At 39.5% G+C, this 25,581-nt stretch overlaps 1 protein-coding gene across 1 annotated transcript in view; it reads right to left on the bottom strand.

Annotated features, from left to right (window-relative positions):
- The window catches only part of GRHL1 (grainyhead-like 1 (Drosophila)), an 89,139-nt gene extending 69,661 nt beyond the window's left edge, over positions 1-19,478 (bottom strand). Inside the window, exons 1-8 of the mRNA XM_006863989.1 lie at positions 19,300-19,478; positions 15,578-15,764; positions 11,248-11,318; positions 8,068-8,452; positions 7,005-7,081; positions 5,470-5,626; positions 5,199-5,310; positions 4,169-4,263 (exon numbers count right to left, since the gene is read on the bottom strand). Of these exons, the coding sequence (XP_006864051.1) occupies positions 4,169-4,263; positions 5,199-5,310; positions 5,470-5,626; positions 7,005-7,081; positions 8,068-8,452; positions 11,248-11,318; positions 15,578-15,764; positions 19,300-19,319 (1,104 nt within the window). The 5' untranslated portion in view covers positions 19,320-19,478. The remainder of the gene's footprint in view (positions 1-4,168; positions 4,264-5,198; positions 5,311-5,469; positions 5,627-7,004; positions 7,082-8,067; positions 8,453-11,247; positions 11,319-15,577; positions 15,765-19,299) is intronic.
- Between the last annotated feature and the right edge of the window lie 6,103 nt (positions 19,479-25,581).

The following is a 25,581-nucleotide window of genomic DNA, read 5'->3' as shown; positions in this document are numbered from 1 at the left end:
AAAAAAAACAGTCAGCTGACCATGTGGTTAATACACATGTCACATGGGTGAAGGGTAAGGCAATATACAATAAGAGGAGGTCAGCACAAACCAAATGATGGCAGCAGAGGAAGACACTGGGTATTTATTTAAAGGCAACAGAGGTAAATTCTCTTATATACACAATTCTGCATGCAACAATGGTGATCTACGGGTAGGGAGTGCCATTGCTGCATCCAATAAGCACTGGACTGTGAATCACAGTCCTCCAGTTCAAGCCCACCAGCTGCTCCAGAGGAGAAACATGTGGCTTTCTGCTCTGGAAAAGATGTGAAGACTCGGAAACCCTATACAGGGTCACTATGAGTCAAAATCGACTCCTCAGCACTTAAGAACAATAACATGGGTAGATATATGAATTGCCATGCAGGCAGAACAGCTATGGAAGGGAGAAAGGGGTTATATCCACAACTGTAAATAGGTTTGAGAGAGGATATTTGTACATGAGTATTTATCTTTTTCTGCAGATACATCAAAAAATATGGGAACAAAGTTATGAAAACTTCTTAGACACAACCAAACACCTCGAGGGATTGAGTTGCTGGGCCTCGGGGCTCAGATCATAGTCTCAGAGGATACCAAGGACAATTAGCATAATAAATATGGGAACAAAGTTATGAAAATCAAAGTTATATATATCAACAAAGATAATGTTCTACATTCTATTTTAGTGACAAAGGTCTTAAATGTTCATGAGCAGCCATAGAGGGTGCAATTATTGGTTTCTCCCTGTCTGGACAAAAGAAGACTATGGAAACAATGTTGTTGTTGTTAAGTGCCGTGGAGTCAGTTCCAACTCACAGCAATCCTGTATAGGGTTTCTGAGATGCTGCTGGTGGGTTGGAAATGCCGAACTTGTGATTCATATACCAGTACTGATCCTAGAGTACCACACCAGGATTCCATGGAAACAAGAGTCCAGGGAAAACAACAGTCCAGTGCATTAATGGACCATGAAAACCACTACCAACTGCTCTGAAAGGGACTACATTAGAAGGTCCTGGATAGTATGGGAGAAAATGTAGAACAAAACTCAATACCATCAAAGAGACCAGGCTTACTGGTTGGAAAGAGACTGGTGGAATACCGCAGATTACGGTCTGCGAACCTTAAGGTCAGCAGTTCGAAACTACCAGCCGCTCCATGGGAGAAAGATGAGGCTTTCTACTCCCGTAAAGATTTACACCCTCGGAAACCCTGTACAGGGTCACTATGGGTCAGAACCGACTCGACGGCACTTAACAACAACAACAAATCACCCTTTGGGTCATCCCCATAAGCTCAATTAAGCACCAAACAATAGACAGATCTGCAAGTGTAACAATAACACTAGAGATATATGCACACCCTAGGATAATCAATGATTTGAGATCAAAGGGCACTTTTACCCAAGGTCAAAGTTCAGAAGCGTTAGGAAAGAAAGAAGAAATGAAACAGGAAACAAAGAGAGGAAGTGGGATAAGTCATGTTACATTGAGGGGACTGTAATCAATGAGATGAAATAAAATGTGTATGAACTGCTGAATGTAAAACTAATGATGTACTCTGTAAACCTTCACCCAATTCACAGTAAAAAGTTAAAAAAAAACAACACAAAAATCAGTTGACAACAGGTGTGTGGATTTATTTTTGACTCTCAGTTCTACTCCACTGATCTAAGGAGTCACAGTGTGGCACTGTGGATTAATGCACTGGACTACAGAGTCGGTTTGAACCACAAGGTCAGCTGTTCAAGCTCACCAGCTGCTCCTCGGCAAACCTATATAGTGTCGCTATGAGTCAGAACAGATTCGACAGCACTTAACTACAACAACAACACGTGTCTACTGTTATATGAGTACCACGCTGCTTTGATTACTGTAGGTAGCGGAATAGTATGCGTTCAAATTAGAAAGTAAATTAAGTATTCCTCCTTTTATTCAACTTTCAACATTGGTTTAGCTATTTCAGGCCTCTTGTCTTCATATGAAGTGGAAGACTGGTTTTTCAATTTCTGTAAAGAAGGGTTGTTAGAATTTTGATCATGACTGTGTTGAATATATGGACCATTTTGGGTAATATTAATGTATTAACAATATTAAGTCTTTCAATCCATGAACATGGCACATCTTTCCAATTTATGTAAATCTTTAATCTTTTACAGCAATGTTTTATAGCTTTCATTATTATCTTTCTCATTCTTATTAGATTTAGAATTTGAAATAGAATTATTCAAATGACCATCTAAATTGAAGGCAATTCTTTAGTTGTAAAAGACAGGAGAATCTTAACCTGAGTTGAGCCTGTATAGGGTTTCTAAGGTTGTAAATCTATGTCCCTCAGATGCTAGTAGATTCAAACAGCTGACTTTGCAGTCAGCAGCCCGACTCATAACTTACTACACTATTAAGGCTCCTTATTTGCAAGGTAATGACAGAAAATAAAGTGCTGCTAATGATAACTTGTATTTAAGGTCTGTCTCCAAGAAACTCAAACAGTTTTCTAGGCAATGCCTCAATAATTCTTACAACATTCATGAACAGATAGAGGACATAGGAATTGTTACGAACTGAATTTGTGCCCCCCTCAAAATGTGTCAACTTGGCCATGATTGTCAGTATTATGCAATTACCCTCCATTTTGTGATCTGATGTAATTATCCTGTGAGTTATAATTGTAATTTATGATCTTAATGAGGCAGGATTAGAGGCAGTTATGCTAATTAAGTAGGATATAATCTACAGGATTATTGTTGTTAAGTGCCACCGAGTTGGTTCCAACTCATAGGAACCTTGTATAGGGTTTTCGAAGAGCAACTGGTGGATCTGAACCATCACCCTTACAGATAGCAGTCCACTGTTTATTACAGGGCCATACCAGAATTCCAATCTACAAGATTAGGTTGCATATTAAGTCAATTTCTTTTGAGATACAAAAGAGATTAAACAAGCAGAGATTGAGGAACCTCTACTATAATCAAGAAAAGAGAGCCAGGAGCAGAGCGTGTTCCTCACTGAGAACTTCTTAGACCCAGAAGAAATTGGTGCCAAGTCACAGGGAGATCTCTAAGGAACAGCAGGTCCACAGATTTTGAAAAGTGACAAAGACCTTCGCCCAAAGCCAATTGAGAAAGAAAGTCTTCCTCTGGAACTGAGGCTCTGAATTCAAATTCTAGTCTCCTAAACTTTGTCTCTCATACTTCGGACAGTCGCTGGAGAAAGATACCATGTATGGTAAGGTGGAGGGTCAGAGAAAAAGAGGAAGACCTCCAATGGGATAGACTGGCCAAGTGGCAGCATCGATGGACTCAAGCGTTAGCAACAGTAGTGAGGCTGGCCCAGCATCAGGCAGTGTTTCGTTTTACTGTGCATAAGGTCGCTATGGGTCGGTACCGACTCAATGGCACCTAACAACAACAACAAGCTGCAATACAGTAAATTTCTGGTTGTTAAAACCATCCACTTTTTTGGAGTCCTGGCGTGGCACTATGGGTTAATGCACTAGACTGCAAAGTCAGTTTGACCCTCAAGGTCAGTGGTTCAAGTTCACCAGCCGCTTCTTGGAATCCCTATACAGGGTCAGTATGGGCTGGAACCAACACAACGGCACTTAACAACAACAACAAAGCCATCCACTGTGGTATTACCATTATAGCGGCACTATTTTTACCTCAGAAATGAAAGCAAAATGAATGGAGTCACAGATTCAGAGGCAAACTGATCGTGGCAGACTACAACTCAACAGCTTTGATTTTCACTCTGTTGTTTTTCATACTGGACTACATCTGTTGAAGTTTGTCAAGAAAAAACATCTTTTTAGATGAAGAAGAGTATAGAAAAGAGAGAAGGATGGTGTGTCAGAACAATTTTACTTTCAAAAAATGTTTAAAATAATGAAAAGAGAGAAAGAATCCAGGTGGCAGAGATAAAAAAGCTGATGAGATAATAGCTATTTCTTCTCCCAGAGTCCTTTCTTACTTCAAACACTTTGTGACTTGTGAGCTGTATCTTCTCACTTTACTCTCCCTGTTCCTTTGCACAGGAGTGATAACATGTAAAAATGTAGCACATCAGTTGTCAAATCATTAAGGTCTTCCCACTTCTCAAACAGCAGAAAATATAGGAACCCCTGTGGACTTTAATTTGCCTACCTTTGCTTCATCATTAATGTCCCAAGTGAAAGAAATGGCATTATAAGCAATCTCTTCAATGTTACTGATGGTATTGAAGCTTTCTTTATAGTCAGCTGTGAGGGAAGTGATTAAAACAAAAAAAAAAAATTGTGATTTCCAGTTTCAAAATGAGACTATAGCAATTCAATATAAGAGTCACTTTCAATATTGCTACCACTGGATAATTTAATATTTTGTTGTGTTGAAAGGAGTTCCAAAAAATGAGGGGAAAAGAAACAGAATTTTTGCAACAGAGGTAAGCTTAGAGATATTGAATTCAATCTTATTTTGTCAAAATTAGGAAATTTTGTTCAAAGAGTTAAATAATTATCTCGAGGTCACAAAATAGTTCACAAAACTAAGATTAAAACTATTCTAGGTCTTCTATAAGATAGTATTAGCATTACAAAGGCTAAAGGGAAAAAAGCAACACTATAATTAAGCATGCTATAGATGATGGTTTTATATGAAAACTATATACATAACAAGAACTGACATCTTTGCAAAACTGCTTCAATAAATACGACTTTGCATAGGTTTGCTATATTATACCCCAAATGATAACCCTGAATCTATTTACAGATATAAGAGACTAGTATGTAGTTTAGCATAGAATGAGGGATGATTATTATGCAACTACACATCAGCATTACTTTCTTTCATTTGTGGATTTGTTTTTTCCACCTTTTAATCATCTTCAAATAATCAGAGTATCTTTAAAAGACATCACTTCTCAAAGAATTCAGTCTACAAAGAGGAGGCACTCAAGTTAGCTGGCTACATAGCTTCTGGCCCAGGTGTTATATGGAAACCTACTCAATGGGCAAGGAAGTAATGGCAAAACAGCACTAATTCCGGGAGGCCAAGAACAGTATTTGGAACAGATCAGTAACTGGCATAAAAATTCAAATGCTTTCGGCAGGAAGCTGATCAGTGCCAAAAATAACTGGATTTAAAAAACTGGAGGCTTGCACCTCTGGGAATAAAAGCAGGCTCCTGAGCTACTTACCTATGTCAATGCATCTTTGTTTAGCAGTGTGCTGCCGAGAGTGCCAGTATTTCCAATGCCTTAACTGATCTTCTCTGCTTTTGTCTTCAGCAAATACTACCATAATCACACTCTATGAAAGAGAATACATTACAACATAAAGACACTAAAGGGTGAGCATGCTTTGGAAAACTTACCTAGTTAACACTTAACATGGCAATTTAGACCTTCATTTAGATATGAAAGTATTAATCTCTAACTATTAAATAACATAACTAAGAGCAGAACTTACACGAACTTTGCTGATAGGGTGGTGGATCCCTTCATTGCTGCTTACTTCCTTTAAGGTGATAGGATAGAACTGGCCTTTGTTCAAGTATGTCATAGTGCTATCTCCTGGCTTCTGCCGAAGTGATTTGGAAGCTTCTAGGGTATATTCAAAGTTGTTCCTGTAGGACAAAAGTCAGAAATCTCCAATCCATTGTCTTAAAAGCGTTCTATATATTTTAGTTCAATCTTAAAATGCTTCAGTGTAGATATACTAAGACAGCAAACTACCAGGAAAAATCCAATTGACCAGGTCATACTATAAATAGCATTTTGCTACCTTTTTCATGTTAAATATAATCTTAATTAATAAATATAAACAAAAGTACTAGCAACCTGAAAATTTCCACACCTCATCATTGAATTTATGAAATGCCTACCATACATAAATTCTATGATGATGCTTAAAATCATACATTTGGAAGTTAAATATATTAAAGATACTAATTAGCAAATAAGACACTGTAAGGAACCTTCACAAGACATCTAACGTATACCTATATGGTACTGTATATATACCACCTAATATATACCTAGCAGAGGTTACAAACAGGTTAACTGGTGGATCTATGGCTAAATGTGATTGGTTTAATAAAGCCTCTAAAATTATTTAATAACTTTCCTAGACCAGGGGTCAGCAAACTATACCTGCTTTGCAAATAAACATTTTACTGAAATATCACCACACTCATTATTCGTTGGTGCATTGTTTACAGCAGCTTCTGCACAACAGCAGGAATGAGTAGATACGACACACTGCATAGTTCACAAAGCCAAAAATATTTGCTATCTGACCTTTAAAAGAAAAACTCTGTCAATCCTATCCTATCCTCAATCCTAAAGGCACGAGTTTGTGACTCCTGTATTTGAGGCAAGTCTCTACGGAATGTCTCAACTTCCATAAACCCTAGACTTAAAAAACAAATACTTTTTTTATTGCAAAATACAAGACACATATAGAAATGCATGAAACAAAATTATACAATGAAATTCTAGACTTTAAAATAAAGCTGAAGGTATTGTTCCTAATTAGCTGAAAATACTCATATTCCCAGAGATGTAATTCTGTGAGGTTAAAAACAAAAGGCTGTTAAATCAGAAAAAGATTGACTTCATTTATTACTAGTGAGATTAATAAAAAATTAACAGCTTTTGTTCCAAACTTCTCACAGAACTAGACTTCTGAAATAGAAGGAACTTGAGAAATCTAATACCCTCATCTCTACTTTTAGATTTTCGTCTACTACCATCACATAGAGAAACCAAAGAGAAGGAAAAGCACCAACACCAAGAATTAAGGAAACATGAAGCATAGTTCAGAGTTCAAAATGAAATGCACTGAAGCAAAAGTCCTCTACCAAAGGTATTTCCATAGTAAATGTAGTAAGACAAAAGACAAAAGCCCACTAAAAGCCACCTCTGATTTGTCAATATCAAATCAACAAAAAAGAAATGTCATAAAAGCTGAAATTGAAAATCAAATTAAAAGACAACTATTACCCAGAAACACTGTCAAAAACATAGTCCTCTGAATTCATGCCAGGCATCCGCAGACTGAGATCCGAGGGGAAGAAAACCTGAAATATCAATGTAATAAGCCACAACTATTTAACTGGTTATCATGGTTACTATAGACCAAGGTCTGCTATTGCAAAAAAGTATGTGGCTTACAGCAACCCACTACCCTTTCAATATTCATTTTAAAGTAAAAATGCAATATCTATAAAAAAGCAAGTGCAATAATTCAAAGAACTGATAAACTTTTGTTGCTGTTGTTAAGTGCCATTAAGTAGGTTTTGGCTCATGGCAACCCTGCATAGGGTTTTCGAAGCTTTAAATCAATGTAGGAGCAGAAAGACTCATCTTTCTCCCGAGGATCAGCTGGTGAGCTCAAAATACTGACCATGTGGTCATCTGGTAGAGCTACCACACTTAAAAACTTTAAAAAAGTTTAATATGAACAACAAAAAATACAAATAAAATAAAAAACCAGGAAAACCTCCATTTTCACCTATTATTGTAGTCAATTAAGACAATTTATTTAGGGACTCCCATGAAGCCCTTGTGATTCATTATTCCCTTTTCTTATCCTACCCACAAAATCCATTCTGTTCAAATTCTAGAATCTTCAACCAAAACCTTAATGACATTTTGAATGATCAAACATTTTATATTACAACCAATTGCAGGGAATTTGTTTTGGTCTAGGGCAAAACTTGAATAAAACCGACAACTGCAAACAGATCTGCTGTCAAAGAAAGGTTATATATGGGGTTCTCTTTCTTTTCCTCCAGCAAATCACTTAAGTGAAATCATAATTGTTAACTCAGCTGCTGGTAAGATTAGCCATGTGCCCTTGATAATAATTTCTGGTTTTATAAGGTTTAGTTTACAAATTATACCCATGGGCCTTTTCTCTTTTAAAAAAAAAAAAACACAAAACTTTTATTCCTAATCCACTCATTTCAGGCTGAGTTTCAAGCTTACATAACAAGGAAACAGTGGAACCCAATACTTATACAAACACACAGCCATCTTAGGAAGATGCTTTTGTTTCCTGTACCTCCTGAACGCCTTCCTTGAAGGTCTCTGAGAAGGTGGAGTCTGGAGTTCGCCTTTGAGCATTTGGGGGTTGAGCACCAGAACTGAACTGGTCAGTATTAAGGTTCCGGTCAAAAACTACCACACGTTCAGTGGGCTCTGGATGATACACTGCTGGAGGGATTCCCACAGCAAAGCCATGTGGCTGGGTTTCTGTCTTGATGGAGTGGGTAGGCATTGTTGCTATGGAGACAGTGACTGTCGTATCAGGAGCTGTTAGATGGCCTCTCTTATCAATGCTCAGTTGGTTGCCATGGGGAAGGACAATGTTAAATGGCACATTTTTCAGTACTCTGTTTTCTCCAGCGGAAATGAGAGGCTGTTCAGTCACATTTGGTATGCTGTTTCTTTAAGAAAAGAAAAGAAAATTGTGTTTCAAACTTGATAATGATACAGCTCTTTGGCAATTTTTTATTTTCTGAATGGCACTGGGCTATTGGGACATACGTATTAACAATACAGTAACCCTACATGGGGTTCCCAACTCTTAGTGACCCTATATGAGGTTGTCCAAGCAGCTGGTGGGTTTGAACTTCTGACCTTGTAGTTACCAATACAGTGCTTAGTCTACAATGCCACACCAAGGCTCAATAAACCATAGTAGAGGGGGGAAAACAGACTACATAGTTACAGATCAAATAAAATTCAAAATGTAAGTAAAATTTCATTTGAAATGCTGAGGACTCAGAGGAACCTTCTGTTATCCTTTATTTTGAATACTCTTAACAGCAATTTTGGAGTCACACTTTGGTGCTGTAGAATAAGCATTTAACTTAGAACCACAAGGTCAGTGGGGTTCAAACCCACCAGATGCTCCTCGGACACCCTATACAAGGTTGTTATAAGTCAGAACCAACTCAACGTCACCTCACAACTATACCAATTTTATGAGAAGCCTAAAGCTGTAATAGGCATTACTTGTAGCAGCATAGAATAGTGGTGACAGTGTAGACTCAACAGTCACACTGCCTAGTGTCAAATGCTCTGTGACCTTGAGCAAGTTACTTTCTCTCTCAGTAACCAAATCCTCACCTAGAAAATGGGGATAATAATGGTATTTACCTACAAAGTAGGTAAATTTACCTACAAAGGAGCTCTGGTATGGTTATGAGCCGAGCTGCCAACCGCAAGGTCAGCAGTTCGAAACTACCAGCTGCTCCGTGGGAGAAAGATGAGGCTTTTTGCTCCTGTAAAGATTTACAGCCTTAACTTAACAACAACCTACACTGTTGTTACAAGTATTACATGGGATGATACACTTGTGTGTTTATAATAATGCTTGTCATACAAGAATATGAGCCAATACAATTTGGCCTCCATTGTTCCTACTACTTAAACTTATTTGCCTTTCAATTGCACCACAAGAAAATGTATAAATACACTGTTGTTGTTGTTATGTGCCAATGGCGTCGGTTCTGACTCACAGCAACCCTGTAAAGGGCTTCCAAGGCTATAAATCTTTACCGGAGCAGAAAGCCTCATCTTTCTCACGCAGAACACCTGGTAGTTTCGAACTGCTGACCCTGAGGTTCGCAACCCGATTCGTAACCACTACGCTACCAGAGCACCTTATAAACACACTATACTAGTACACATACTTACATAAAGTTATTTTTGGTTTAATAAATATTCTGAGCAATATAAGGTGATTTCTAATAGGTAAAAATCAATCCATTTTTAAAGGTCCCTCAAATCACATAAACTGCAAAGTTTAATGAATAAAGCAACTGGGTAGTACTGCATATTTCAAGACTAATAAACGTGTTCAAACCCAAGTCTTTATATTCACGCCTATAAATTCATCCTAAAGAAAAGGAAAAAAGCAATGTAACTTTCTAAAGATTTGTACTAGTGAAAAACAAAATATAGCTTCAATGTACAATGATAGAAAAATCATGTGAAAAAGACACCTACATTTTGCTTTAAATTACTTGTGCAAAAATAAATGAAATTTAAAAAAACTAATTTAAAATTTCAGTAAGAGTGAGGAAAAGGCAAAACAGTAATCATTATGTTTGTTAATAATTGATGGAGCTGGTGCTGGATATCTATGGTCATATATTATTTCTCTTATACCATTTCTCTTATTTTTATAAATCTTAATATATCTATAATAAACAGTAAAAAATAAAAGACATAAGCCCTTCCCCAAAGGAAATAGCCAAACTTCAGACATATTGTCAGGAAGGAGCAGTCGCCGGAGAAGGATATCAGGTTTAGTAAGGTGGAGGGTCAGAGAAAAAGAGGAAGACCCCCAGGGAGATAGATTGGGAAAGTGGCAGCATCAATGGGCTCAAGCGTGGAAACAACTGTGAGGTTGGCCCAGGGTCGGGCAGTGTAACGTTCTGTTGTGCATAGGGTCACTATGAGTCAGTACTGACTTGATGGCACCTAACAACAACAACAAAGGAAATGATTTTATGTTTTAATGAAGATGAAAACAGCAACATGGAAGATACTTATGAAATTAGGAAGCAAAAGAAACCATAATATCAAATCCTATCTATGAATACAACCACACAAAATTTATATGCATATCAAAATCCAGCAACCCCAGTGGGATTCTGAATGATCACTCTTGAAAATTTTTTTATTCCTTTATTATTAATAAAACACACAGCAATTTAAACCATGGATTTAAATGGTTTTTTATGACTACAAAGTGTCAAGCTTTAATTTTCTTAGTTTCATCCCAACATATTTCAAAAATAATTTCAACAGGAGCCTGAACTGCAACTTAATTTGCTTCATTAATTTTTACTTAGAAAGTTATTCAAGAGTCATTGGTACTTAAATTTTTTTTTTTTTTTTGAGTAGATTCCCACCTCTGCCTTTAAGCCATATCTCTTTTAAGAGGACTTTAAAAACAAGTAAACACTTCACTTAATACTGAAAACATCTCTTTGGAAAAGAAAGTTACTGCTTTGGTTTTCTAGAAAAGACGAAAATTATACCTAAAGAAATGGGTACTTCTCAGGGCAAAAGCCAAATCAGTAATGATGTGAACGTAGATGTTAAGGGTCCAACTTACCTATCTCTTTCACTAGTGCTTATTCATTTAAGCAAGCTTCAACTTCATTTCCACAGGTACGTGGCATTTTTTAAAGTGTACTAATTTATGATGTTGTATATTTAATGTTACCTTTTGCTATGATCTGGCTCTGGGTGCTCAACATCAGGCTTTGCTGTGGATGATCTTCTCTCTCTTGGAACCTTATAAATTAAAACACATGAATATAATATAACTAAGTGCTTACTCAGTGAGGTATACAGTTCATCCCAAAACACAGTCTTTTACTTTTCAATATATTCAATCATTCATTTATTTGGTCCATAAACATCTACTGAATTGCCTATAATACACCAGGCTGTGGAGATAGAACAATGAGCAAGCAGAGTATACTCTTGGGAGTTTACAATTTGACCACCAACTTGATAGTGAAAACCAACTGCTACTGAGTTGCCACGTACACTAGGAACATCAAAATGTACTTGATCATTAATGTTTGGGGTTCAGCTCCTAAAAGAAATACCTCTGGTCTGGTTTTGTTCATTCATCATGTAATAGAGAAGCTGCTGCTGCAAGCACAATTGGAGTCTGTAACTTCTCACTGTTCTCTAATACCCTTCCTTTCTGATCAAATGCAGAATCAAAGGGAACAGCTGCATTACTTTATTTCCAATATCCAAATGCTGGTCTTCATATGATAAATTTCTTTAGCTGCTTTGGGATTCAAATTACCCAAAGGTAGTTATTCTATTATCCAAAGGACAAGTCTAAGGTTTTTTAATTCCTTTTTTGATTCTGCCCTTCGTTGTTAGTGGGTATTTTGTAGATATGAATACAACTGAGCCTTAATCCCAACATGTACTGCCCCCTCCCACCCTCCAACACTGCTAGAACATTTGAACCAGTTTCCAATGTGAGAATTCTATTTCTATTTTCATGTTTCACCATTAAAGGCAAAATAAATGCTCATATCCAAAGAACTGAAAAAATCTTCAGTTCATTTAAAAAAAAAGAAAATTACCCTACAGTAAGTCTGACAATTATTACTAAAATTATCACCCTTTTCTGTGAAGATACATGGAAAAATTCAGGAATAGTTAATGGTGATGGATGAACAACATGAAAAACATAATTATTGTCAATTAACTGTAAATATGGAGACTGTAGATATTTTGCCACCTAGATATTTACCACAATAAAAAAACGAAAAAAATTTTTTTTAAATTATCATCTGTAATGACAGAATGAGGATTTACTTCCTAATGAAACTTAAGATTACTCTTAGGATTCTTTCTTTAAAAAACACAAATAACCACTATAATTATGTTACTGAATTTGTCTTTCTCACACCAAACTTATTCTATTCTCGTAAGTTTCAGATAAAATTATAAACATCCACAGTTTATATCTGACAAACTTACGGTTTTTATACTGATTAAGTCAATTAAACAAGCCATTAAAAAACAAAAAACAGATACACAGCAACTTCTACTTCAAATGCCTCAGTTTTATGGCTAAATTTCCTAGGCATGGGTTTCTTCTAGCATCATTAGTTACTATATAAGTTTCTTTCCTTCATAATCAAAGGGGGGAAGTCACCTCATCATTGCAATCCCTCAAACACAACAAACTGAACATATGGTCTCATACCAGGAAATGATTAAATCTTTTGCTTAGGTCCCACCCTAATTGTGATAATCTAACTATCTTCTTTTTTTTTTTTTTCTTCCTTCTACATTTCTTGTTTTAAGAATACACTTCCAAAATATAATAAAAAAGCAAGCAACCGGTGAATCTAGGTGAACGCATACAGGAATTAATTATCCTATTGTTTCAACTTCTCTGTAGGTCTGAACATTTTCAAATAAAAAAGATGGCAAAAATAAACTATAACATATATAGACAGACATACACACATACGCATAAGGAGACACTATCATTAAGTCCTCGTGTGGTGCTTTAGGAGAAGCACTGGACTTATCCTACAGCACCACAAGGTTGGCGGCTCAGGTCCACTAGCTGCTCCTTGGAAACCCTATACAGGGTTGCTATGAGTCACAATCAACTCAATGGCACTTAACAACGTTATTAAGAAGCTTTGCCCCACAGTTTCCCATTGCTTCTGGGAACACTGAAAATTTTCCTGTCTTTATAAAGGCTGTGGTGACAATGATTAGTTACAGTAGTTAAATATCGTAATAATGAAACAAAGGTCATATGGCAAAGCTGTGCCTCAACTCAGTCTATTGTTTTAAACAGTATCCTAAACTATCCACTGATGTTGCTGTTTAGTGTAGTCAAATCAATTCTGACTTATAGTGACCCTGAATAGGGTTTCCGAGGCTGTAAATCTTTGTGGGAGCAGAAAACCTCATCTTTCTCCCATGGAGCAGGCACTTGGGCTCAAACCTCAGACCTTGTGGTTCACAGTCCAGTGATTATCCTATGGAGACACTCCCAAACTCTTAGTTGTTGTTGTTGCTGCGTGGCTTTGAGTTGTTTCCAACCCACAGCAACCCTGTATAAGGTTTCCAAGGAGCGACTGGTGGATCTGAATTGCCGACCTTGTGGTTCAAACTGACCTTGCAGTCTAGTGCATTATCCTGCAGTGCCACACCAAAACTCTTAATTGCTGTGTTGTTGTTAAGTGCCGTCAAGTCAGTTCTGACTCATAGTGAACCTATACAGGGTTTCTGAGGAGCAGCTGGTGAGCTTGAACTGCTGACCTTGCAATCCAGTACATTAACCCACAATGCCACACAAACTCTTAACATCCATACCCAAATATCTGTTATTGGTTAGACAGAATGCTAAAATGAGTACAAGCTAAGCAAAGTTCTACAGAAGGTTGCATGTTTTACTGAAAAGAGAGTGTACTAAGGCATAAACCAGAAAAGGGCTGAAATCCTGGCTGCAACACATACTAGTTGTTTGACCTGAGAATTTCTTCTCATCTGCAAAATATAGAGTTAACACCATGTATTTTGCAGAGATTCTGGAGGGTGTAGAAATAATGTATATTCTGGTACTGTGTCTAGCTTATATTCACAACCAGTAAGTAGGGGCTATTATCAACACAATGGTGATGATGAGATCAATCAGCACAAACATATTTCAGAGATATTGTAGGTTTCATTTCAGACTATCGTAATAAAGTGAGTATCACAACACAGCAAGTCACATAAGTTTTTTGGTTTCCCAGTATATAACAGCTATGTGTATACTATATTGTAGTTTAGTAAGTGTGCAATAGCATAACGAAATAGTCTGAAATGTTTTAAGAATTACCAAAATGTGACACATAGACATGAAGTGAGCATATGCTATTAGACAACACAGGGCTGATAAGACTCGCTTAGTGCAAGGTTGCCACAAACCTTCAATATGTAAAAAAATGCAGTGTCTGCAAAGCACAATAAAATGAGGTGTGCCTGTGGTATAATTCCAGATATGAAAACCATGTATAAAAATCCATTCAGAGAACAAATTATATTTCATTATGACTAGAACTTCAAAGTCGGTGGTTCAAACTCACCAGCTGCTCCTTGGAAACCCTATACAGGGTCGCTATGGGTCAGAATCGACTCGATGGCACTTAACAACAAGACTAATAAAAACTTCTAAAAACAGTCTATAAAATATATCTTGACATCTCATAACTAGAAAGTTCAAGAGTAGAAAATAAAATTTTCTTATGAATCTAACAACCAAATCAAATAAAAACCCTAGTATAATTTAGGAAATCATTTTGAAAACATAAGAATCAGGGTTAGAATACATGTCAGTTAACCATGGTCCACTCTTCATAGCAATAAGAACTACTTTTAGTAGAATGTTCAATAACAATTTAGGTACTCTACTATCCTCTGAGGAGTCCTGGTGTGGCGCTGTGGGTTAATGCGCCAGACTGCAAAGCCGTTTGAACTTCAGGGTTGGTGGTTCAAGTTCACCAGCTGCTCCAAGGAAACCCTATACAGGGTCGCTATGGGTCGGAACCGACTCAACGGCACTTAACAACAACAACAACTATCCTCTGAAGGGGCTCTGGTGGTACAGTGGTCAAGTGCTTGGCTGCTAACTGAAAGAAGTCAGCTTCCAGAAAAATTAGTCTTGGAAACTCCATGGGTCACAGTTCTACTCTGCCCTATAGACTTGCTAAGAATTGCAACTGGCTGGATGGCAAAGGATTTGATTTTTACCATCCTCTTTGATAGCAGCTTCACCTTTCAGATAGAGCCGGAACAGCTGGCTACTTCACAAGTTTTAAAAACAACCCTTTGATTCTATGATCCGTAGATTTTCAGCTTTGAACCACATTAAGTCAAAGTACTCATTAAGCTATTTATAGCCACTACAGAGGCAACTACATTACATTCTACCAGCAAATTACTGTTTTATATGTTGTGGAATCAAGTGCATCTTGGACTGCTGTTAAGGGTTTTTAAAGAGTAGGCAAAACTACCTTATAATAGTCATAGAGCAAGCCCAGAGCAGCTGCACTGTCTTCATCTCCGTTGATGCTCATCATCGCTTTGGTTGCTGCAGTGAGAGGGTTTTCCAGGAAAGATTTCCAGGCTTCATCCTCACTAGTATAGGAGCGACGCTGTTGATAAAGGGCTTCATTCTGAAGAACCAACACTGGCCGTTTGCTTTAGAGAAATTAAGAACAAAAATGCTCACATTATAACACATTTCTAAGGAGTTCTGGTGGCGTCACATTTAAGTGCTCAGCTGCTAATCAAAAGGTGCGTGGGCGAACCCACCCTGACAGGAGAAAGATGGGGCTTTAGTAAGGATTCAAAGCCTTGGAAACCATAGTTGGGCAATTCTATTCTGTCCTATAGGGTCGCTATAAGTTGGAATCCATTTGACAGCAATGGGGTTTTTAAAGACATTTCTACTATAAAGAATCAATGATTCTAGTAAATCAAATGAAGACAAGACCAGAAGACAGCATACTTAAATGCAGGTCAATGGGCCACCCAGTAAGATATAAGGTAAGCTTAGTCAGTCGGGGAACCTACAGTTAACTAACTACACATGAAACCAGCATATACTTGGCAAAAACAAAAAAACAACAACAAAAAACTCTAAGATAATGCTAGTCTAAACAAACACCCATACATGGTAAGGCAAAACAGAACATTTACTGTCTTCCGGACTGTTCCCTCTTAAAGAGCCAATATATGGTTCAGTCACCATGCTGCTACATGTTATTTCCCTCTTTCTGTTTGTTGATGCTCATGTCTTAAAACATTTCCTACCTCAAAGGGGGGAAGGGGAGGAGGAGGTGGAAAGAAAAAGGGATATTTCGTTTAATCCTTGGGGGTATATGAGAAAGTCAAAATATTCTACTGATTACCAGCAGATTGAGCTCGGAATGTAGCCAAAGGGGACTGACTGTACTAAATCAATAAAGAGGCACAATTTTCTGGCAAGGGAGTTAACTGGTTTTATCTTAGAGATAAACACTTAAGAATCTGCATCAATAAATGAAGCCACTAAACAAAAAGTTTTAAAAAAAAGCAGGAAAACATATTTTAAAAAATCTTTACTAGTAAGTTTTCCACACTGTAATTTGGTGTGGGGGGAGTCGGGGGGGAAGAGGGGAGGTTATCCAGAGAAATCAACTGAAAACTTAGCCTTAAAGAAGATTTCATTTAAAAGATTAAAGCAAACATTACTGATTCCAAAAAGTTGAAATGCAAACAGTCTCAACAACTGTTCAGTTGGTACTATTTAATAAGTCAGTAAACACACGAGCAGAACACCAACTAGAGCAAAATGAAGCTGCTTTTAAAAGGAAAGAAAAATACTACGTTTTAAATATTCAGGACTATCACTATTCTAACTAGTAAGTTTAAAGATCACTTCTCATTGCATCACACAAATGAAGTATGTAAATGGCCTAAAGGTGACCTACCTACTCTAAAAGTGAATGTGGAAAGATTGATTATCTTTTCAAGTAATCAACTAAGGTTAGGGTTTGGCAGTCACCCAGTCCTTTTAAAAACAGATACTGATTTAGAAAAAGAACACCTTTGGAAAGGGAGTGGGGGTAAATCCAACAATTTATCCTCAGTATTATTTTAATGACAATTTTTACTCATGTCTAGGCACAAAGTCCTAGAAGCTTAAATTTGATGAGGAAAGAAGTATGGAGGTGGTGTACAATTTTAACACAAAACAAACAACATGAGTTGTTCAAAGTAGACAGCTTGTTTAAAAGTGGAAAAACAGAAAAATATAAAAAGGGGCCAGTTCCTGAGGCATCATGACCAGAGTATAGTAGCTACTGAACCAGTGGTACCTTGGGTGATTTACTGGTATACTGCTAAGGTATTATTAATAGTGTAATAGCTACTTCCAAAAGATTATGACAGCACTTGGCTCATTCACTTCTCGTAATGCTAGTTTTCCAGCTTCTCTTCTCCCTCCCCCATCCAAAATTTATGTTATTGTTGTCAAGTGCCATCGAGTCGGTTCTGATCCACAGTGACCCAGTATAGAGTTTCCAAAGAGCAGCTGGTGAGCTTGAACCGCAAACCGTGCAGTTCAAAGGCTTTTCAGTCTGGCTCATTAACCCATAGCGCCACATCCCAGAAAATAAACTTTTTTTTTTGGCTAATCATCCTGGAGGTACTTGATATTTTGAAAGTGTGCCTAAAGCCAAATTTTTAGCTTTGGAAATTTTATCCAACCTAAATTTAAAACCAAGAAATAAACAAAAACCCGGTTGCCTTTCTCATTTCCTCTTAAGAGGGTCTGGCTGCTATTAGACCCTAGAGGCTGATCACCACCTTCAGGTTAAAGAGTTTTTAGTCCTTCAACAATCATTTCTCAAAAGCGTTTTCCAGATGATCACTTAACTTCAGATTCTACAACGCAAAAATCATCTATTTAAAACATTCCATACATAATGTCTAATCTTCTAATCCACAAGAACACACTGTAAGTAAAATGATCGTTGAAAAATACTTATTAAAATATACTCATTGGTTTGATCCAAATTACTTTAAAAGTCTTAAAATTTTGTAATAATTTTACATGTACAGAAAAGAAGCTACTAAGGAATTACAGAATATCCCTCGCCCAATTTATCCTAATGTTAACATCTTGGATGTAAGAATTACCTCACGGTGCATTTGTCAAAATATTTTTTCATTACAAAGTCATTCTGAAAGGTATTTTTGAAAGCACAGTACTTTCTAGTTTATTGCCCTGATTTAGAAGTTTCATCCTCTTGATATTTCAATGCATTAAAAACACGGTAATCTGTAATTACCATCAATGATGCAAGTGGCAAAATAACTCCTACAGCAATTTTCTCGTTCACACAGTCAGTGAAAAGGCAATTCCGGGACACAAGCGCACCTCAACCTTCCCCTAGATTTCTATTTTCTGAAGGCTCTATCAGGTCTGCCAAATTAAAGACATCGTTTAGCGACCACAGTTACCTGAAGAAGTCTACCTTTCCAGGTGTAGAGTGGGTCGTAAGGAAATTCATAGTTCGACTGAGCAAGAGACTCAAAGGAGGGGCATGGAAATGAGGGCGTTCATAGCTATCAAGATTGCAGCGAGCTAGAACCAGAGCCAGAGCACCCCAAATCTCTCCTCCACGGACCCGCTGGTCGCTGAAGAGTAACAGAAAACTGGGGGTGCGTCCCCTCCAGGGTCGACCCGAGGGCTGCTCGGCCGGGGAGGGGACGGCGCGGGAAACGCCGCGGCTGCTGCAGACTGTAGTCCGCCTGGCGTTTAGAGACAGAGGAGGAGGGGAAGCGAAGAAGGAAAAGTTGGAGGAGGAGGAAGAACTCCTTTCAGGTGTCGAGTTTCCCAAAGTCTCTTCAGAAGCTGTTTCAATGAAACAAAGAGGTCGGGAAGGGGTGAGGGAGCAGAAGGCAGTAGGAAAGAAAATGAAAAGGCGAGACGCCTCCCACCTCTCGACCCCCCGCACCGCCGGCGCCGATGACCCGGGCCCCGCCGGCACCTGCCGCGCCCGCACCGGCCCCGACCCCGCGGCGGGGAGCCGGCGGCGCCATCCCGAGGCGCGAGCGCCGCCCCCTAGTCTCCGGCAGGTGCCGGCCAGGCGGCGGGCCGCGGCGGCTTAGGGTCTGGCCGGGGTAGGTTCTCAGCCTCGCCCCTCGGCCCGGCCGGCCGAACTCCTGTAGAGGCTCCCTCACTCACTTGTCGTATTCCTGTGTCATTTCGCTCGCTCGCCGCTGCCGGGCCGCAGAACTGGACTTTCGGGTTGGGACAGTACACCCGATCCGGGGGGGAGGAGGCGGCGGTTGGCCGGCGGGCGCACAGCGGCGGCGGCTGGCGAGTCCGGAGCAGCGGCCCGAACGGGTTGGATTCGCTTTTCTCGCTCTCTGAGCCGGCTCAGCGCGGGCTACGCGCATTGGGGGGCCTGCAATCTGTTTCCTATTGGCTGACTGCGCGTCGGCCCGAGGGCGGGGCCTCCGGGGGCTGGGAGACTGGCGCCGCCGTTTGATTGGCTGGTGAGCGGGGCCGCCGCGGTGCTGCGAGGCTGGAAAGGGCTGTGAGTGCGCGCTTCTTGGGATTGATGGCAATCTTCACTCTCCTAGTCTGATATTCGTACTTCTTGGCTCCCGACGCGCACTTGGTTTTCAAAGAACATCTGTGTAGCGTATACTCGAGAGCGACGCAGTCGCTGAGTCCCCCACTCTTACCACAGCCGCCGCGGCAGACCCCAGGCCGCCGGATCTCGGGGATAGACAGCGTGCCTCGGAACCTTGACACAGGGCGTTTCCTTCCTCCCTGACCCCCACGCCCTCTGCGGTTCCTGTAATAGACCCCCACCTTGACCCATCCATTCGCACATCCCTCAGCCTCTCCCCTGTCACAGTCTCCCTGCGTTTCAAGTCTACTCGACGAACAGATCATATTCTGCTCATCTGGGTATGCGAAGCACTCTTTTCTCAGTTCTCTTATCCAGTCACTGAGTCCTCACCAGAGAAAACTAAATTTCCCCTTCCTGTGCTTTCCTACTTCAGCTACCCAGTTTCAGAGTTCCATGCTCATTCATGTATCCAACCCATTTTGTCGACTATGTGACAGTCGCTGGAAAACTGCTACAATCTCCTAATCCATTGTTTTCTAATGGGTAGTGTGCAAACTGGTCATCATATCTGCCTCAACAGAGCCTTCTTCCCAAATTCCTATGCCTCCTCCAGCACTCTGTGGGAACCCCACTTCATTCCTTGGCCCCACCAATCTCAATTCTTGCCTCTGCCTATTCCTTAAACCCTCTCAGAACACCCATCTGGGCTTCAACTCTTCTCTAGGACTTCTTCTGTCTCTATCTCTTTCTACTCCTGGCAGCCCTGTTGTCTTCTCACACCTCTTACCACCAAACTTCTATTATTTTTTTTTTCCCCACCCCTTTGCCTGACCCAAAATTTCCTTTCCAAGTTGGAGCTGTCTTCCAGGGTCTGTTCAATCTATCAACACATATTAATTGAGAGATCTATTATAAATGCCAAGCACTGTTCTAGATGCTGGGGATACAGTAATGACCAAACCAGAACAAATTCCCTGCCTCCATCCAGCATCTTAGTTGGGAATAACAGAAAGTAAACAAAACAAATTGGAATTGCCTAGATGGTAATTAACAACAACAACATCAGCAAGAATAGTATATTAGAAAGTGACAAGTTCTACTGGAGAAAGTGTCAAGTTCAACTGCAGAGCAGGCAGATGGGGAGTGTGAATTGTCGTCAGAGTGTCAAAGACTTGGAGAAGATGAGGTAGTGAAGCACAAAGATATTTAGGGGAATGTGGTCCAGGCACAAGAACAATGGTGGATTCATGACTGGTGTATTCAGTGAACATCAAGGAGACCAGTGTGACTTGGGGAGGGGGAGATAAAATAGAAAAGGAGGGGAAAGGAGGGCAGATAGGGAGAACAAATTGGGTAAGTCCTGTAGCCCTTTGTAAAGTCATTAGGTTCTTACTCTGAGTGAGATGAGAAAGCACTGGAGAGCTTGAAGTAAGGCAGGAAGACCAGAAAGGAGGCTATTGCAATAATTTAGGTGAAATATTATATTGGTATGAATAAGGGTGGTAGCAGTGGATGTGGAGGGAACTGATAGAATTTGGGTGCATTCTGCAGATAGGACCAATAGGTTTTCCTGGAAATTAGACATGAGGTATAAGAGAAAAAGAGAATCAAGGATTGCTACAAGGTTTTCTGTTAAGCAGCTGGAAGGACTGATTTGTCATCCACTGAAATAGGAATGACTGCAAACATAGAAGGTTTGGGGAAGATAAAAAATTTTATTTTGAACTTGTTAGATTTGAGATTTTGATTATGATCCAAGTAGATTTATTGGGTAGGCTTTTAGGAGAGAAATCTGGGCTGAAGATAAACATCTGGAAGTCATCAGCATATTGCTGTCGTTGTTAAGTGCTGTGAAGTGAGTTTGGACTCATCGAGACCCTGTATGGGATACTTGCAGAGCAGCAGTAGATTTGAACTGCCAACTTTGTGGTTTAAACCAACCTTGCAGTCTAGTACTTATCCCACAGAACTACACCAGGACTCCCATCAGCATATAGGTGGTATTTAAAGCCTTGAAATGGAATGAGATCACCAGGGCAGTAAGTGGAGAAAAAGAATAGGACAAGACTGAGCCCTGAATCTTCTAACATAGAGGAAAGGAAGAAGAACCAGCAGAGAAAACAGAAAAGGAGAAATCAGTGAGGTAGAGGAAAATTAAAACATGGATTCCAAAAGAAGAAAGTGAAACAAGGAGGAAAGAGCTGTCAGCTGGGTCAAATGCTGGTCCACAAAAACAAGAATTTGACCCCCAAAAAGAGATCATTGGTGCCCTTATTCCTATGCTCCTCATCTCTTCTCACCATCTTCCTGCTCCCTGTTCACTTGGCCCTTTGTGTCTCAAATCATTTACCATAGACTCACTCTTGCTACCCTGTTCTGGCATACCTAGTTTCTTCTATTCTCTATATGTAACACTGGAGGCATGGACACTTTGTTATTTATTCACTAAATTCCTGGTGAAATAAATTATTTAAATTTTAAATGTGAGTACATGTAAGAGCAATCTTAAGTAAATAACGTTACATGTGGCACATAAATATAGTGCAAATCATCAGAGTTCTGCTGAAATTACTTGACTTTGGAAATACTGTCTTTTTACCTTGTCTTTCCCTTTTTGTTCTCTAATCCACACTGTGGCCAGAGTGGCTTTATAAAGCACAGATCTTGGATTAGATCTTGGATTATTAATGTGGTGTATCTGTGCAACCCTCATCCTGTCAAGAACAAGCCCTTCCTCTCATTCTCTGATCCTCCTCTTCCATGCTTGGCAAACTCCACTCAGCCTGCCAGATTCAACTGGGAGCTTGCATTTCTGGGGAGGCTTCCCTAACTCCTCTAGGCTGGACTTGGTGCCCTGTGTGTACCCACAGTGTCATCTACATCACCCATTACTTCATTTGCCACTCTCTTTTTGCTCTGTTAATTGTATGGGATTTTCTCTATGTGTGTCTGTCTCCACCAAAATGTGAGCTCTTCCAAAGAGGACAGGAATTGTAATGCTTTCATTTTTGTCTCCAGCTCCTAGTTGTTGTTGTTGTTGTTAAGTGCGGTCAAGTCGGTTTGGATCCATAGTGACCCAGTATAGAGTTTCTGAGGAGCAATTGGTGAACTTGAACCGCCGACCTTGTGGTTCAAACCAACTTTGCAGTCCAATGCATTAACCCATAGTGCCGCACCAGGACTCCTCAACTCCTGGTATGTACATAAAAAAAAAATCCAGAAAATGTTTGTTGAATCAATACACTCCTCTGCAGACATCTCCCTTCTCCACCACGTCGTTGTTGTTGCTAAGTGCTGTTGAGTCGGTTCCAACTCATAGTGACCCTTCATAGGGTTTCCAGGGAGTGTCTGGTAAGCTTGAACCACCAACCTTGAGGTTCAAACCAACCTTGCAGCCCAGCGCATTAACCCGCAGAGCCACACCAGGACTCCATACTAGTTAATTGCCATTGAGTTGAATCTGACTCATGGTGACGTCATGGACAACAGACTGAAGCCATGCTGATCCTGCACCATCTTCACCATCATCGGTATGCTCAAGATCATTATCGCAGCCACTGTGTATTTGTGTGCCTTACAAGCCAAGGGGTTTCCATCTGTCAGTTTGTCATATTGTGGCAGCTTGCATGTTGCTGTAATGCTAGAAGTTATGTTACTGGTATTTCAAATGCCAGTAGGTTATCCATAGTGACAAATTTTGATGGAGCTTCCAGTCTTAGATCTACTAAAAGGAAGGACTGGTGATCTGCTTCCAAAAATCAGCCTATGGAAACCCCACCATACCTGTGATTGAAAATGTGCAAAGTCCTGGAGCTAGACATTGAGATGTGCAAAGACCTGGAGTTAGAAAACCAAAAGGGAAGAAGATGCTCAGCATTTCTCAAGCTGAAAGAACTGAAGCCTTGATTTGCAATATTGAAGGAGTCTCTGGTAGTATAGTGGTTATGAATTGGGCTGCTAACCTCAGAGTCAGCAGTTCGAAACTATCAGCTGTTCCGCGGGAGACAGATGAGGCTTTCTGCTCCCGTAAAAATGTATAGCCTCAGGAACCCTGCACAGGGTCGCTATAAGTTGGAACCAACTCCACGGCACATTACCACAACCATAGGCAAAACGGAGTCCTGGTGTGGCGCTGTGGGTTAATGCGCCAGACTGCTAAACCGTTTGAACTGCAAGGTCGGCGCAGTTCAAGCTCACCAGCTCCTCCTCAGAAACCCTATACAGGGTCGCTATGGGTTGAAACCGACTTGACAACACTTAATAACACAACAACATAGTCAAAATACTGAATGATGCAGAAAGCATCAAAAGAAGATGGAAGGAATACACAGAGTCACTGTACCAAAAAGAATTCGTTGATGTTCAGCCATTTCAAGAGATACCATATGATCAAGAGCCAATGACACTGAAGGAATAAGTCCAAGCTGCACTGGAGGCATTGATTGAAAGCAAGACTCCAGGAATTTTTGGAATACAAACTGAAATGCTTCAACCAACAGATGCAACACTAGAGGTGTTCACTTATCTATGACAAGAAACTTTAAAGAGAGCTAGCTGAACAACTGATTGGAAGAGGTCTTTATTTGTACCCATTCCAAAGAAAGGTGACCCAACAGAATGCAGAAATCATCAAATAATATCATTAATATCGCATGCAAGTAAAATTTTGTTGAAGGTAATTTAAAAACTATTGCAGAAGACATCAACAAAATCCAAGTCAGTTTCAGACGAGAACATGAAATGAGGAATACCATTCTTGATGTCAGATGGATCTTAGCTGAAAGCAGATAATACCAAAAAAAAGATTATTTGTGCTTTCTTGATTACTTCAATGCATTTGACTATGTGGATCATAAAAAAAAAAAAAAAAAAACTATTGGTAACATTGGGAAGAATGCGTATTCTAGAGCACTTTGCTGTGCTCATGAGGAACCTACATATAGACACAGGTATGTTAGAACAAGGGAATACTTAATGTTCAAAATTGGGAAAGGTGTGTACCATGGTTGTTTCCTTTCGCATACTTATTAAATCTGTATGCTGCGCAAATAATCCAAGCCTTCTTCTATATGATGAAGAAAGCTGCATTAACAGCCTGCAATATGATGATGATACAACCTTGCTTGCTGAAAATGAAGAGGACTTAAAAATACTGATGAAATCCAAAGGCTACAGCCTCCAGTAAGGATTGCACCTCCATGTAAAGAAACCAAAGATTCTCACAACTGGACTAATAAATAACATTGTGATAAATGGAGAAATGAATGAAGTTGTCAAAGACTTCATTTTGCTGAGGTGCACAATCAATAACTCATGTGCAAAGCAGTCAGGCAAATCTACTGCAAAAGACTTTTTTGAAGTATTCAAGAGCAAAGATGTCATTTGGAGGACTAAGGTGTGCTTGACCCAAGCCATGGTATTTTCAATTGCCTTATATGCAGATGAAAACTGGACAATGAGTACAGAAGACCTGAGAAGAATCGATGCATTTTAATTAAGGTGTTGGCAAAGAATATTGTAAATACCATGGACTGCCAGAAGAATAAACAAATCTGTCTTGAAAGAAGTACAGCCAGAATACGCCTTAGAATCTAGGAGAGGGGGATTTCATTTCACATACTTTGAACATACCATCAGGAGGGAACAGTTGCTGGAAAAGGACATCATGCATGGTAAAGTAGAGAGTCAGCAAAAAAGAGGAAGTCCCCCAATGAGATGGCTTGACACAGTGGCAGCAAAAATGGGTTCAAATATAACATTTATGAGGACGGTGCAGTGTTTTGTTCTGTTGTTCATAGGATAACTATGAGTCAGAGTCAACTTGAAGGCGCCTAACAACAACATAGTTAAAGGAAGGGGAAAAACAAGGAAGAAAGGAAAGAAAG

This window comes from Chrysochloris asiatica, unplaced genomic scaffold (assembly GCF_000296735.1).
Source record: "Chrysochloris asiatica unplaced genomic scaffold, ChrAsi1.0 scaffold00058, whole genome shotgun sequence".
Taxonomy (NCBI): domain Eukaryota; kingdom Metazoa; phylum Chordata; class Mammalia; order Afrosoricida; family Chrysochloridae; genus Chrysochloris; species Chrysochloris asiatica.
Note: the sequence above shows the minus strand (reverse complement) of the source record. Positions and strands in the feature narration are given on the sequence as shown.